General features: G+C 50.1%; 3 protein-coding genes across 3 annotated transcripts in view; 1 reads left to right on the top strand and 2 right to left on the bottom strand.

The window, feature by feature from the left end:
• Positions 1-5,999: 5,999 nt before the first annotated feature.
• Positions 6,000-6,239, bottom strand: LOC114070383 (scale keratin-like). Its single transcript, XM_027907743.1, has one exon. The coding sequence runs from the start codon at positions 6,237-6,239 to the stop codon at positions 6,000-6,002; it is 240 nt and encodes a 79-aa protein (XP_027763544.1).
• A 3,089-nt stretch (positions 6,240-9,328) lies between these two features.
• Positions 9,329-10,105, top strand: LOC114070382 (scale keratin-like). The gene is made up of 2 exons (XM_027907741.1): positions 9,329-9,354; positions 9,840-10,105. Exon 2 carries the CDS (start codon positions 9,864-9,866, stop codon positions 10,101-10,103), a length of 240 nt encoding a protein of 79 aa, XP_027763542.1. The 5' UTR covers positions 9,329-9,354; positions 9,840-9,863; the 3' UTR covers positions 10,104-10,105.
• A 2,263-nt stretch (positions 10,106-12,368) lies between these two features.
• LOC114070375 (claw keratin-like) overlaps positions 12,369-13,154 on the bottom strand; it is a 1,338-nt gene continuing 552 nt past the window's right edge. The window contains exon 2 of the mRNA XM_027907733.1: positions 12,369-13,143. Coding sequence (XP_027763534.1) covers positions 12,809-13,143 — 335 coding nt within the window. The 3' untranslated portion in view covers positions 12,369-12,808. The remainder of the gene's footprint in view (positions 13,144-13,154) is intronic.

The raw sequence follows: 13,154 nt of genomic DNA, 5'->3' as shown, positions 1-13,154 counted from the left end.
CAGAGCGCGGCCGAGCTCCGCGTTCTTGGCGACGTCGGGTGCCATCGCGGGGGCTCGGCGGGCGTCTGAAGGTCCCTTTGGAAGATCAGCCATGGGTCTGGGGTGGTGCTGGGCCTTGCTGGAGGGGCTGTGGTGGGTTCAGCAGCAGCAGGAGTAGCGGCAGCAGGAGGGGTAGCAGTAGCGGGTGGTGCGGGAGCGGTAGCCGCAGCGGCGCAGGGTGCGGTAGATGAGGGGGCTGCAGCAGCTGTAGGTCCTGGAGCAGCTCACGCTCCGGTAGCAGGGGGAGCAGCAGCACAGGGTGTAGCAGGGGGAGCAGCAGCAGTAGGACATGGTGGCGGGGTGGTGGGTGGAGGGAGGGAGGGCAACCTGAAACAGAGCGGGAGGTCGGGGTTAAAGCTCGGCTTGCAGGGATCGGTGAAGGGGGGAAAGTCGGGTGGAAACACCGAGCAAATCCCTTGGTTTGGGCGTGATTCTCATTTCAGAGGATCATTCTCACCTCGCTGAGGTTGGAAAAGACTTCCAAGAGTCCGTCCCTGTGCCCCATCCCCAGCTTGGCCCCCAGCCCAGAGCACTCAGTGTCCTTCCTCGGACACCTCCAGGGGTCGGGACTCCCCCACCTTCCTGGGCAGCCCCTTCCGAAACCTGACCCTCTTTTCCATCAAGAAATTCTTCCTGAAGAAGAAATGTAGTGTTTTTGTGGGGGTTTGACGCCCAAGCTCCCAGCACAGGCAACTGTAAACCCCGGGGTAAACCCCGAGCTCAGGATAAGATGTTTATGTGTCCTAAGTCTGACCTGGATCCCTCACAGCACTTCCAGGAGTTCTTAGAAGTGTTTATACACCACACAACAAGTTCATTGAAGTCTCAGCCCTGCTTGTCTGGCTTTAATCTTGGCATATAAACTATCCCTCCTCCTGTCTAACTTTGTTAGTGCCAGTTCTAGCAAGGACACTGAAAATCCTCTGTTGCAGGGTGAAGGTTTAAATCCCGTATTGCTGCAGGTCAGAGCTGCCCCAGTGACTCCAGAGACACTGAAACAATCCGTGTGACCTGTCCATACCCATTACTGCAACACCTTCCCAACCCAAAGCCATTTCCTCCTCGTGCAATGGGCAGTTCTGCCCACAAACGAAAATCTCAGGGGTTAAGCATCACCAGGTCAAAAAAAGAAACACAGAGAACTTCATGCCCACTCATCAAAACGCCCTCCAAATTCAAACATCCAGGACAAAACACCTGGATTTGTCCCTGAGTTAAAGGAATCTCAATGAGAACGGGATCTGGACTTACCAAGTTCAGAGAGAAGAGTAAAGCAAGAGGAGCTGCTTGAGGAGCACTGGGGCTGTGAGCATTTTTATATTCTTTCTTAGACCCGTGGAAGTCACCCCAGTTCTCCGGGGTGGGGGGGGGGAGTCACGAGACCAATTTGGGAAGTACATCAGCAGCCCAATTGCTATAATTGTTTTCTTCCCCCCCCTTTTTTAGGCCAATTTTCCACATTCCTGGAACGGGGAGGGCCTGGTGATCACACCCTGGGAGATTCTTTCTGTCTGAAAACCTTCCAGGACAAAAGGGATTCCTAGAAAATCACCCCCCAGAGGACAAGTGGGGTGGAACCTGGAGGCTGCACAGAGCACGGATTCTGCAGGTTCTGCCCCTGCAGAGGAGGTGGATGCTGCACATTATGGGGTCATGCAAAACACCCGGGGAGGGAAGGAATATCATCCGACCTGCTCAGGGCTCCCTTCCGACCCTTTTGATTCATTTCCGCCACAATTAATGACAGACGTGCCATTGATTCTTTCAGCTCCTTCTGCTGCCTATAATTTATCCGGCGAGAATGGCCAGGCCCAGGCACGGGGATCAATTAAATCAGCATCTGAGCAATGTGGTCGAGGCTCAAAGTCTGGTTTTCTTGCCTCTTTTCTGGGTGACGTTACTAGAAAGACTTTCCTGGGTGACGTCAGAGACATCGGCGAGGTATTTATGGCGTGTTTATATATCTGAGATTCTGCCCCTCTGCTCCCCTCTGCTGAGGTCCCACCTGGCATGCTGAGTCCAGCTCTGGTGGCCCCCGACATGAGAAGGACGTGGAACTGTTGGAGCGAGCCCAGAGGAGGCCACGAAGTGCATAAAGGGTCTGGAGCGTCTCCCATATGTTCAGCCTGGAGAGGAGAAGGTGGTGGGGAGACCTCAGAGCACCTTCCAGGGTCTGAAGGGGCTGCAGGGAATCTGGAGGGGGATGTTCATCAGGAACTGGGGTGACAGGACAAGGGGAGTGGGTTCAAACTGACAGAGGGGAAATTTAGGGAATATTGGGAAGAAATTTGCCCCCTGTGAGGGGTGGGGAGGCCCTGGCACAGCTGATCCAGGGATGTCCCATGGCCAGGCTGGAGCAACCTGGGCTAGTGGGAGGTGTCCCTGCCCACGGCAGGGGGTTGGAATTAGGTGATCTTTAGGATCCCTTCCAATCCAAACCATTCCAGGATTCTACAAACGTAACACTGGGCCGAGGATCCGGTGCCGCAGAACCAAATCTGGGCTTCCTGATGGTCCATCAGTGGAGAAAAGAGGGAGAGCAGTTTTTAGGAAGGCTGGGGAAGCCAGGGGGATGGAGACCACGTGTTCCTGACTGCTGGAAGCTGAAGGGTTGGGGGGGTGGCTGCTCACTCTGTGCCCCCCTCACTTCCCAAGGTGGCTGCGGGAGGGATTTTCCCGAGCCAGGGAAGCGGGAATCGCTTCCCTGATTTCCCTGTTGGTGGTTTTTACACCAGTGCCCCTGTCAGCCCGCACCAAGTGATGCCATGGCTTAGTTTTAATTAAACAAAACCTCGTTAGCCCAGGGGCTTCCCTTCCCCTGCTCCATCCGCTGTGCATCGAGGCCCCTCTCGGCAGGAACCATCAGTTTTTAAATCACACAAACATTGCCAAAGTAACTCCTAATGACTGTTTTGGAAGAGCACTGATACCATAAATTCTGAGGAGGCTCAGCACTTCCAGAAAATGCCTGTTATTATCCTCATTTAATATGCAAATGAGGCTTGGCTCACGTCATGGAAGGTCAAACGAGGAGGTATTTGTCGAGTCGGGGGAATAAAAAAAAAAAAGCCTCTTGGCTTCGTGTTGGGCTCAGAGGTGGGGTTGAAAACCAGCATCAGTAAGTTTTTGCTGTGAAATATTAATATAATTTTACCTTCATTACATCCTCTTGTCCCTTCTGGTATCTGGGATTTCATAATTAAAGCTGAGGTCGACCCCAAAAAATCTGCAGACCAAAGAAACGCGCAAGTCTTGCGCTGTGGGGATGAAAATAAATTAATGATCCTCGGCAGGGGAGGAAACCAATTACATTAATTGAAGTTGTGACGTGTGTGTGTGTGTGTGCAAATAAATTTCGTTTTGCTGCTGTTTGCTCAGGTTGGGCCATTTCTTGAGGCACCAAACGACCTCCCAGGCAGCTGAGGGGCGTTAAAATGCCATTAATTGGCCTGGAAAGTCAAACACTTTTGCAGGAGATTTTTCACAGGTAAAAAACTGCTCCCGATTGATCCAATATTTTGCTGTCCCGAATCTTGGGAATCAGAAATCCAGCTGGAGAAGTGGGAATTCTGCACCTACAGACACAGGGAAGTGCCCCAGGTCTCAACAGACAGCAGAGTTCGGTCATTAAGTGGAAATATAATTTATAAAAACTCTCGTTAATTATAGAAAGATGGAGTCAAAGTCACAGGGAATAGTATATTGAGACATTTAGTGAGGAGCTCTGACTCACAAGAACAGGTTAAAGCTGGTAATCCCCACGAAATTTCAATTGTTTTTCACCCACTTCATTTGCCAAATGATTTTTCCTGTGTTGTTCCTTCATTTGATGTGTTTTTCCAGCTGTTCTGGGGTAGGATTTATAAACTAACAGGTTGAAAAAACACTGTGCTGAAAAGACAAACCATTTTGTGTCTTTCAAACCCCGAAATAGGGAAGTTTATGATTTGCTGCATCAACCACTGACTTCCCTTAAACTTTTTAACCCAAATTTCCCCGTAAACCAGAGCTGCTTTTTTAATGAGAAATGAATTCCTGCAACTGCTGGAGGTGACCAGTTGAGGGAAACGTTGATTTGCATTTTTAAGACTCACATCAGAGAGGAAAGTCACAGTACAAGGAAATGATGGAATCCTTGAGGTTGGAAAAGCCCTCCAAGACCGTGAAATCCAAGCTGAGCCCCATCCCCACCTTGTCCCCCACGCCCAGAGCACTCAGTGCCACATCCTTGGGCACCTGCAGGGGTGGGGACTCCCCCACCTCCCTGGGCAGCCCCTGCCAAGGCCTCACCACCCTTTTTCCATGGGGAAATTCCTGCTGACACCCAACCTGACCTTCCTGGCAGGGAGGGTTGCAGAGAGAATTTGGCCTCCCACCTGCAGGTTGGGGTTTGTGGGAGAGCTGGAGCTCCTGCAGCCAGGAAGGAGAAACATTTCCTGTTGGGAATCACTCCCAAAACTCTTCTTGTGGCTCCCGGATGGCTCCAGCCTGGGAGCCCTCCCAGTGGATTCATCCTTTCGTCATGGAGCTGACAGTCACTTTTACTCTGAGCGACTCCTCTCCCTCCCTGTCATGTGTTAATCATGGGGAAGAAGAGATTTGCACTCCACAAGCCTTATCTGCAATCTTCACTCCTCTCCTTTTCCTCTGGAGAACAGTTTTGCTGATGGTGGAGGCTGGCAAACACCTGCAGGATGTCCCTCCATGCCTTCTCCAGCTCCCTTGGGAGCCTCTGTAGGCACTGGAAGGAGGCTCTGAGGTCTCCCTGGAGCTCCTTTTCTCCAGTGAACACCCCCAGCTCTCCCAGCCTCCAGAGCAGAGGTTCTCCAGCCCTCAGAGCATCTCCATGGCCCCCTCTGGACTTGCTCCAGCAGCTCCACATCCACCTCACGCTCTCCCAGAGCCGAATTCAGGGCTGCAGGTGGGACTCGGACACTAAACGTGCCCAGTTGTTGCTCATGTGGATTGAAGGGCCGGCCACAATTAACTCCTGGCCCTTCCCAGGCTGTGTCCATCCCTCTCATGGGAGGTTCTGGTGTTTCCTCAGCTCGGGAATTCCCTCCTGTGCTCCACAGTCCTCTGCTGCGCTGCAAAAGGCACCTTCTGAGCTGCTCACCCTGAGAAGGGACCTGCACCGGGAGGTGTTTTGTGGGAGCTGCAGAAAGCTCTGGGAGTCTGGGATGAGCCAAAATGTCTCAGTGCATTTTGGATCCTCGAACTCGGGCTGCCAGCAAGTGCTGATTGATTTTTCCCAAATCATCACACTTTTAGGCTCATTTTTTTTTTTGGGGGGGGGGGGGGGGGGGAAGCAGCCTTGTTTTGGTGGGTTGGGTGGAGGAGGATGTGAGTTGTCAGGACTGCCTTGGAGGAGACAGAGATTGAGGTGTTCAATATGTCCTCAGTCACCTCAGTTCTGCAGGATGTTTAAAACTGCAGAACTCCCAAGTCAGTCCCTCTTTTTTTTTTTTCCCTGCCATTTTGTCAAGTAAATAATTATTAAAGCCAAATATAAAAGGAAAAACAATTAAAATATAACCCAAGGCAGCGGTGTGATGCAAGATCTTTTAATGAGAGTAAGAAGAAGAAGAAGTTACAGCTTGTAGTAGCACAGGAGGTTCACACATTCCTTTAACAGAGGGTTACTACAGTTTCACAGCAGGTGTTTTTGGGACTGAGGTGGTGCCTGGGGAGGAGCAGAACCCCCCCCCAGCGCGGCAGCACGAGGCGTCCGCTCCTCCCTGCTGCGAATCTACACAGAAAGTCTACAAAGGAAGAGAAAGGCAACAGCAAAAGCAAATCACTCAGAACAGCAGCAGCTTGAGGACAGATGCCAAGTCCTCAGGACCGACCCCGAGCAGGGTGGGGGGAAAAGGTCCTGCTGCCGCGACAGGAGTCAAATCCATCCGGAATCGCTTTTTTTGGGGTTTGATTCCTGTCCAGGGGCGGTTCCAAAGCCGGGTCTAGCAGGGGTAGCAGGGGTAGCAGCTCCTGTAGCTGTACCTCTGGGTGTAACGGGTGGAGTAGGGGGAGCAGTAGCGGGTGCTGTAGGAGGGGCAGCAGTCGCGGTACCCGCAGAGCCCCCCGACGCTCTGGTAGCCACAGGGGCTCCCGCAGTCGTAGCTCCGGTAGCTGTACACGGCCCCGTAGTTGCAGGGGGTGTAGCAGGAGTCCTCACACTGCCTCTGGTAGCAGAAAGTCATCTTGGGAGTGGGGTGGGTGGGTTGGTGGAGGCTGAAAAGGAAGAGGAAGGGCAGGATGGCGGAATGGTTTGGGTTGGGACCATCTCACTGGTGGAAGGGACTCACAAGGATCAAGTTCAGCTTAAGGGGTTGGCCCATGAGGGGATCAAACCCACAGCCTTGTTGTTGTCAACACCTCCCACTAGCCCAGGTTGCTCCAAGCCCCGTCCAACCCAGCCTTGGGCGCTCCCAGGATTGGGGCAGCCAGAGCTTCTCTGGGATTCACCTCCCCACCCTCACAGGGAACAATTTCTTCCCAATATTCCCCTCTAACCCTCCCCTCTGTCAGCTTGAAAGGTAAGAAGGTCAGGTCTGTTCCCAGCAGGAAGTTGCTGCTTCTGGGAAACCCCACGTGAGCACGAGAAAGAGGGAGAGGAGAGAGGGGTGAGCACAAGAACCGACGGAACATCTCAGTTCAAGGCTACGCTTCGGTTCCTTCCTGCCCTTTCTGGTTGTTTCCCCCTTCTTTTCTCCATAAAAATATTCTGGTTTGTCACTGCTTGGGACTGACAACCTGGAATCAGGTTGGAATTTGGAGGGGACTTTGTTAGAGGTTCTGGGATCAGGGCCTGATGTTTCTCTAGAAACCATCAGTGAACAGACGCTAATCCAGGAATTAATCCTATAGTTCTTTTGCTCTTGAGACAAATCACCCCAAGAAATCCTCCCCCTCGAGCAAGTCTGCTGGGAAAAAGCAGCTTGTTCCTTCGGATCCTTTCCTTAACATCACACCCAACCCTCCCCTGCCACAGCTAATCAACAATCAAGAGACCTGAACTGCGCCACCACGTCCTAAAATAAAGTTATTTCTGACGCCGCACGTCTAGATGAGCCAATCTCCTACATTTACAAGGGTGTATTAATATATAATTTTTAGCAAAAAAAAAAAGAGAATTTCATGGCTATGAAACCCCTTTTAAAGTATTAATGCCATCTCCATCCCAACAGAGCAAACCCCAGCAGGAAAGGCAGTGCAGGGAGCCTGACTTACCAAGGCGGGCGAGAACTCAAAAGCTGAAGATGCGAGTGCAGAGCCTTGAACTTCTCTCCCTTTTTATACCTTTATCTGCCCCAGCCTCCTGCGCTTTCAACTCCCCACTCATCAGAGCCCAAATTTAACGTCTGCACGTCACTCCTGGGGTTGATGTCATTGTTTGCTCTTGCTTTGGGATTATTAGTCAGGTCTTGGCTTCCAAAAGCGTGACATTTTCTTTCATCTGCAGACTTCCTGGGTCAATTACATTTGCAGAATTAGTGTGGTGAAATCTGAGTTATAACAGGAAAGGGAAGGCAGGATATTGAGAGCAGGCTTAATTGAGGCTCCCAATCCCAATTTTGGATGAATGGGCAAATGCCAGTTCGTGAAACCTGCAATGACTCTGGATTCCTCAGAGGAACAAAGAGCTGCAATTACTTTTGGCAGAAATAATTTATCATTTGTTTTCGTTCGTTCCTTCAGGTTTTGTGTATTTTTAGTTATAATTTTTAATTTTTTTTGGGGGGGGGTTGCATGGATGGGTTAATTTTGTCCCGTGACCTCCCACAGGTAAGTCATTCTGTAGAAAATCTCATTTATTTGCTTGCTGCGCTCCATCAATTACTTTGACCCAACTTAACGAACTCCTAAATCTACACTGAAGGAAACTGGTGTCCTTTTTGCTGTAAGAAGAGTGTAAATATGTTTGAATGACGCCAGGTGTGGGTGACTTTATGAGAACCTTAAAGCAGGCAGAGATCACCCACAAATCCAAATTATTTCAAGCAGAAGTAACGATAGTTGAAATTTCCGGGCTTATTTTTTTTTGCTGTTTGAAGTTCCCAGCCTTATTTTAGGAAATAAACTCACAAACTCCATTTTCTGGAGAGAGAGCAAGCCTAAATTTCATCGGTCCCAAAAACATCTGTTGGGTGCTTTTTTTCTTTTTTTTTCCTTAACACTTAGTTCCAGAAATGATTTGCTCGTGACAAAACATTATCTCTGTAATAACTGCAGCTTTCCTGAGGAATCCCCCCCAAATTCCAATTAGGGTTTAATGGGGTGTTTTCTCAGTGTTGCCGAGCTGTTTAATTTAATTCGATGATTAATGCTGAGCCCTGCGAATGCCACTTGGGTATTCCCTGCTTGACCTTCACCTCCCAAACGCTGCTGTTTACCCACAGTCCAAAAGGCAGGGTAATGACAGGCACAGTCAGGAGTTCTGGGGCCCTTTTCTCTCGATTTTGCATATCAAAGCCTTCATTAACACTTATTAAACGTTTCCCCCGCGCACAAAGAGATTTATTATTGAAACGTTAATGCCACGTTGTTATGCTCGGGTTATGTAAGACAAAGAAAAAAAAAAAAAAAACAAAAAAACAAAAACGTCCATCGGGTTGTGCCGTTTCTGGGCTTTATTAAGTGGTAATTTATAGCTTCAGAATTGGGTCTCGGGGAGGTATTTACCCCCCCTTCATCTCTGCAGATGAGTTGTGTACATACCATTTCGGCGCTTCCAGGCCAATTTTCGGGTTGAATCAATCCCGGTCCAGAATCAAAGGAATGAATGAATGGTCTTTATCCCCCCCAACAGGAAACGTCGGAGAGGTTTGGTCATTAGAGTTACGAAACCCGCGAAAAGCAGAGGTCGCGCTTCCCTTCCCATCAGCGTTCCGAGGTGAGAGGGAGGGGGGGAAAAAAAATGCAGAGGGAAGCGAGTGGGGCCGAAGACGCTTCTTCCAAGAGGAAGAGAATTCCTGAGTCTTCGGGAATTCGCGAGTCTTTGCATTTTCTGGCGACCTGTCGCCGTCCTCGTGAGCCGACTCAGCAGGATGATACCAAGGCTTAATTGCCCTGGGTGGCTCGGAGATGAAAGGCGCCCAGCGGGGTGTTGCCTTGGACCAATAATCAGAAACCCTGCGGAGGAGCAGGATATCAATGAGAAGGAGTCACGGGGGGAGGCAAAAAGGGGTTGGTAATTGGAGCTGACCCGGGGTGGGGGGTAGGGGGGGGGGGGCGGGACTGGGCGCTCTATAAAAACCCTGCACGGCAGAAAACCAGGCATCCACTTCTCCTGCTCTGTTCTCCTTGGACGCTTGGGTAAGTCAGAAGAGATGTAGGAAATTCGGGTGAATAACGAATATTTGATGCTATTTCCCCCTCCTTTCTTTTGCCCCGATCTACAAGATAAAGGCACTGGGAATTAAGGCTGGGGTTTGACGAGAGTGATTCGTATGTAAACCAGCCTTTTCTTCCTGGATTTCAGTCAGTACTGGAATGTTTGAAACGGTGTCGTTCCCGCGTGTATCCCCTTTTCCCTTAAAGCCTTTGTCTCGGCAGGGCTGTGAAGGCTTTTTCGGTTTATTCCCCGACAGCTCTTTTGACGCGGCTCACCAATCCCATTTCCCCGTGGGGCGCAATCACTGACGGGTGGGAAAAGCTCCGGAGGGAGGGTTAGGGGTTTAAAAACCAGGAGAGAACAACAGAGAGCCAAGCAGTGCCTTTGCTGCGCGTCCTCGAGATTTCCTCTCCGCTCATCTCGCACCTCAAAGGCTTTATTTTTATTTTTTTTTTTTTTTTTTCAGGCTCGCCTCCCTCCACTCCCCAAGATGACTTTCTACTACCAGAGGCAGTGTGAGGACCCCTGCTACACCCCCTGCAACTACGGGGCCGTGTACAGCTACCGGAGCTACGACTGCGGGAGCCCCTGTGGCTACCAGAGCGTCGGGGGGCTCTGCGGGTACCGCGACTGCTGCCCCTCCTACAGCACCCGCTACTGCTCCCCCTACTCCTCCCGCTACATCCCGAGGTACAGCTACGGCAGCTGCTACCCCTGCTACCCCTGCTAAACCCGGAGGGTGCGAATAACCGGCTGGAATGAAGGAATTTTCCACTGCTTTTGCTTTTTTTTTTTTTTTGCCGGGAGCTCCGGCATCGCTGCGGGACCCCCGGGGGATGCTCAGCGTTCCTGTCGAGCTTCAGATGTTCTTCCAAAGCGTTTTGTTTTGTTTTGTTTTGTTTTGTTTTTCTTAGCCCTGCCAGGGTTTGGTGGTGGAGCGGAGGAAAGCGGGTTTAGCGTTGGTTAATTTGGGTAAACAACTTAGCTGATTTATAGCTCCTTCTCTGCTAATCTGAATGAAATCTAGAGTGTGCCTCTACCAGCCCTCCTGGGGATGGATTTCTGCCTTGGCTGCCTTTGAAACTACACCAAAGAAACATATTAATTCATCTAATCAGGCTTGTTTCACTGGATTTCGTACAAACGGAAAGGTTTAATGATGGAAAATGGGCAGTAAAATGCTCCAGCAAAATTGTCCCAACGAAACCGGGAGATTTTCTGCAGATATAAATTCGTGTTGTACCCATTTCTTTCTGCTTTTGCTTTCTGTGCTGTTTTAGATTGTGAGCTTTATTCTTATTAAAAAAAAATTGTTCCAGCATCATTACATGTCCCTGGTTGTCTTTTTCTGGCTTGGATATACACAGATTTTTTTTCATGTTTTAGGAGACACACAGCCCCCTGTGGCTCTTATGAAACTCATTTTAAGCTCAGCTCAAGCTGAGCACACTAATTTTGCAAATTAATAACCCTCAGCTGGCCATCACCTGTCACCCCTTGGAGATATTTGGATGGATAAGTGGATGGATGGATGGATGGATGGATGGGAGCCCCTCTCAGATGAGAGATTTGTGTGGATATTTGATATATTTGTATGGATAGATGGGATCCCCTCTCAGCTTTCTCTTCTCTGGACTAACCAGGCCCAGCTCTCACAGTCTCTGCTCATCAGAGATGCTCCAGACCCCAAAATCATTCTTTGCTATCTCCAAGTCTTTCTTGAACTGGGGGGACCACGACTGAACACCAAACTCCCAGTCTTATAAAAGGAACACAAAATAGGCTACAGCACAAAATATGAACTCAAAATTCATCAGAAATCTTTGCCAGGAAAGCTGTGGGTTTTACTTCCAGCAGCTTTGGGGATGGAGCTTTTCCCAGGGCTTCTGAGAAGCTTTTTTTCCTTGGGAATCACTCAGTGATTTGGTGACCTTGGCATTAAGGTTTGTAAATTAAGCAAGCAACTCATCCAATTTCAATCTTTTAATCAGCTAAACCTATTTAATAAAATATAGGGAATTTATAAACAAGTTGCTCAGTAAAAACTGCAGAGCTGTGTGTCAGAGAGCACAAGTTTAGAGAGACAATATTATGTTAAATTAAATTCTACTCTCTCAGGAGTTCCACAGACTGTACTTTCAGCAGCTCCATCAGGGGGCTGAGTTAACAGGAAGAGTTAAAAATCCGTGGAATACCACACACGTATCAGAAAGACTTCAGATAAAGCTAAGAAAGAAATCCAAATGTCGTGGTTGTTCATGCAGAGCCACATTTGAATGAAGAATTTGAAGGCTATAAAATCCCATTGTGACTAAAGCAAACACCGAAATGCCCCAACACGCACCTTTGAAGTGACTGTTTTTCAATAATGAAGCACCTGAGAAGAGAATTAAGCTTTTAATAGACTAATAACACACTATAAATATATAAAATAGTTACGAGCGTCTGAGAGCTGCTTTGAACTTCCAAAATTATCTGCCGTGGTAAATTGTGAAGACACCGTGTATTTCTGCTGGAGAAAAGGACCAAAGAAGGAATAAATAAATTAACTGATACTTTTTCCCTTTAAACCTGTCTCTTAGAATGGGGATAATAACTTGTTTGTACCCGTTGTGTGCTACAACAAAAGGGTGTAAATGAGCTGCTGAACAGCTCACAAACCCTTTTCACTAAATAATGCGGCCTGAGTTTCAGGATCAACATCATCGCAGGAGGAATCTCCTCCTGGAAAGGGTGGTGAGGTCTTGGCAGGGGCTGCCCAGGGAGGTTTGGAATCCCCACCCCTGGAAGTGCCCAAGGAAGGACTGGAAGTGGCACTGAGTGCTCTGGGCTGGGGGACAAGGTGGGGATGGGGCACAGGGGGGACTGGATGATCCTGGAGGGTTTTTCCAACCTCGAGGATTCAGGGACTCTGTGAACACATCCCTGCTCAAGGTGGACAATCAGAAGAGCAAACTCATAAAAACCAACCAAACACCGAGTTACTGCAGCAAAGTGAAGTCTTTATTGCGGGTGGAAAATGCAACAGAGAGTGGCAGCAAGACACAAACCACCCCAGGGACAGGGAATTGGAAACACAAAAATCCTAAAACAGCAGCAAGGCCCAAGCCAGGGCTCCACCCCAAAGATTCCCCCTTCCTCTTGCAGGTTGGGAGTCTCCAAGCTGGGCAGAGCAGGGCAGAGGCTCATCCAAGAGGGTCAGAAGAGCTTTGTTGCAGGGCAGGGAGAGGGGAGCTTTTGGGGGCCAGTGCTGGAAGCCCCAAAGCCACCAGCTGAGGGTCTGCAGGGTCACCCTGTGCAAATCACGGGGAGCTGCTCCTGCAGCCTGAAGAGGGGCTGGAAGCTTCATCCTGGCTCAGGTGGGAGAAGCCAAGAGGGGCTGGTTGTGGAGCCCCAGGGGCAGGGGCAGCACTGAACTCCCTGCACGTTTAGGCTTTAGCAGGGGCCACAGCTGCCACGGCCCCAGCCACGGCCACAGCTCCCAGAGCCCCCAAAACCCCCATAACCATAACCCCCATAACCATAACCCCCATAGCCATAACCCCCATAACCCCCACGGCCTCCAAAACTGCCCCCAAAGCCCCCTCCAACAGCAGGCACTCCTGCTGAGCCCACAGCGCTCTGCTGGGGGAAGGAGCTGAGGATGGGCCCGGGGAAGGTGACCACTGAGGCCGGGGGCTGGATCACCACCGTGGAGTCGGGGCACTGCCGCACGCAGGGCTCGTTGCACGTGTCAGCCAGAGGGGCCGGGGTGGCCACCCCACAGGAGGAGGGCACACAC

This window comes from Empidonax traillii, unplaced genomic scaffold (genome assembly GCF_003031625.1).
Source record: "Empidonax traillii isolate 1590-97213 ecotype Southwest subspecies unplaced genomic scaffold, ASM303162v1 scaffold1534:size101994, whole genome shotgun sequence".
Taxonomy (NCBI): Eukaryota; Metazoa; Chordata; class Aves; order Passeriformes; family Tyrannidae; genus Empidonax; species Empidonax traillii.
Note: the sequence above shows the minus strand (reverse complement) of the source record. Positions and strands in the feature narration are given on the sequence as shown.

Coding starts and splice junctions, on each gene's coding strand:
- LOC114070383 (XM_027907743.1), bottom strand. CDS start 6,239: ATGACTTTCTGCTACCAGAGGCAGTGTGAGGACTCCTGCTACACCCCC.
- LOC114070382 (XM_027907741.1), top strand. CDS start 9,864: ATGACTTTCTACTACCAGAGGCAGTGTGAGGACCCCTGCTACACCCCC.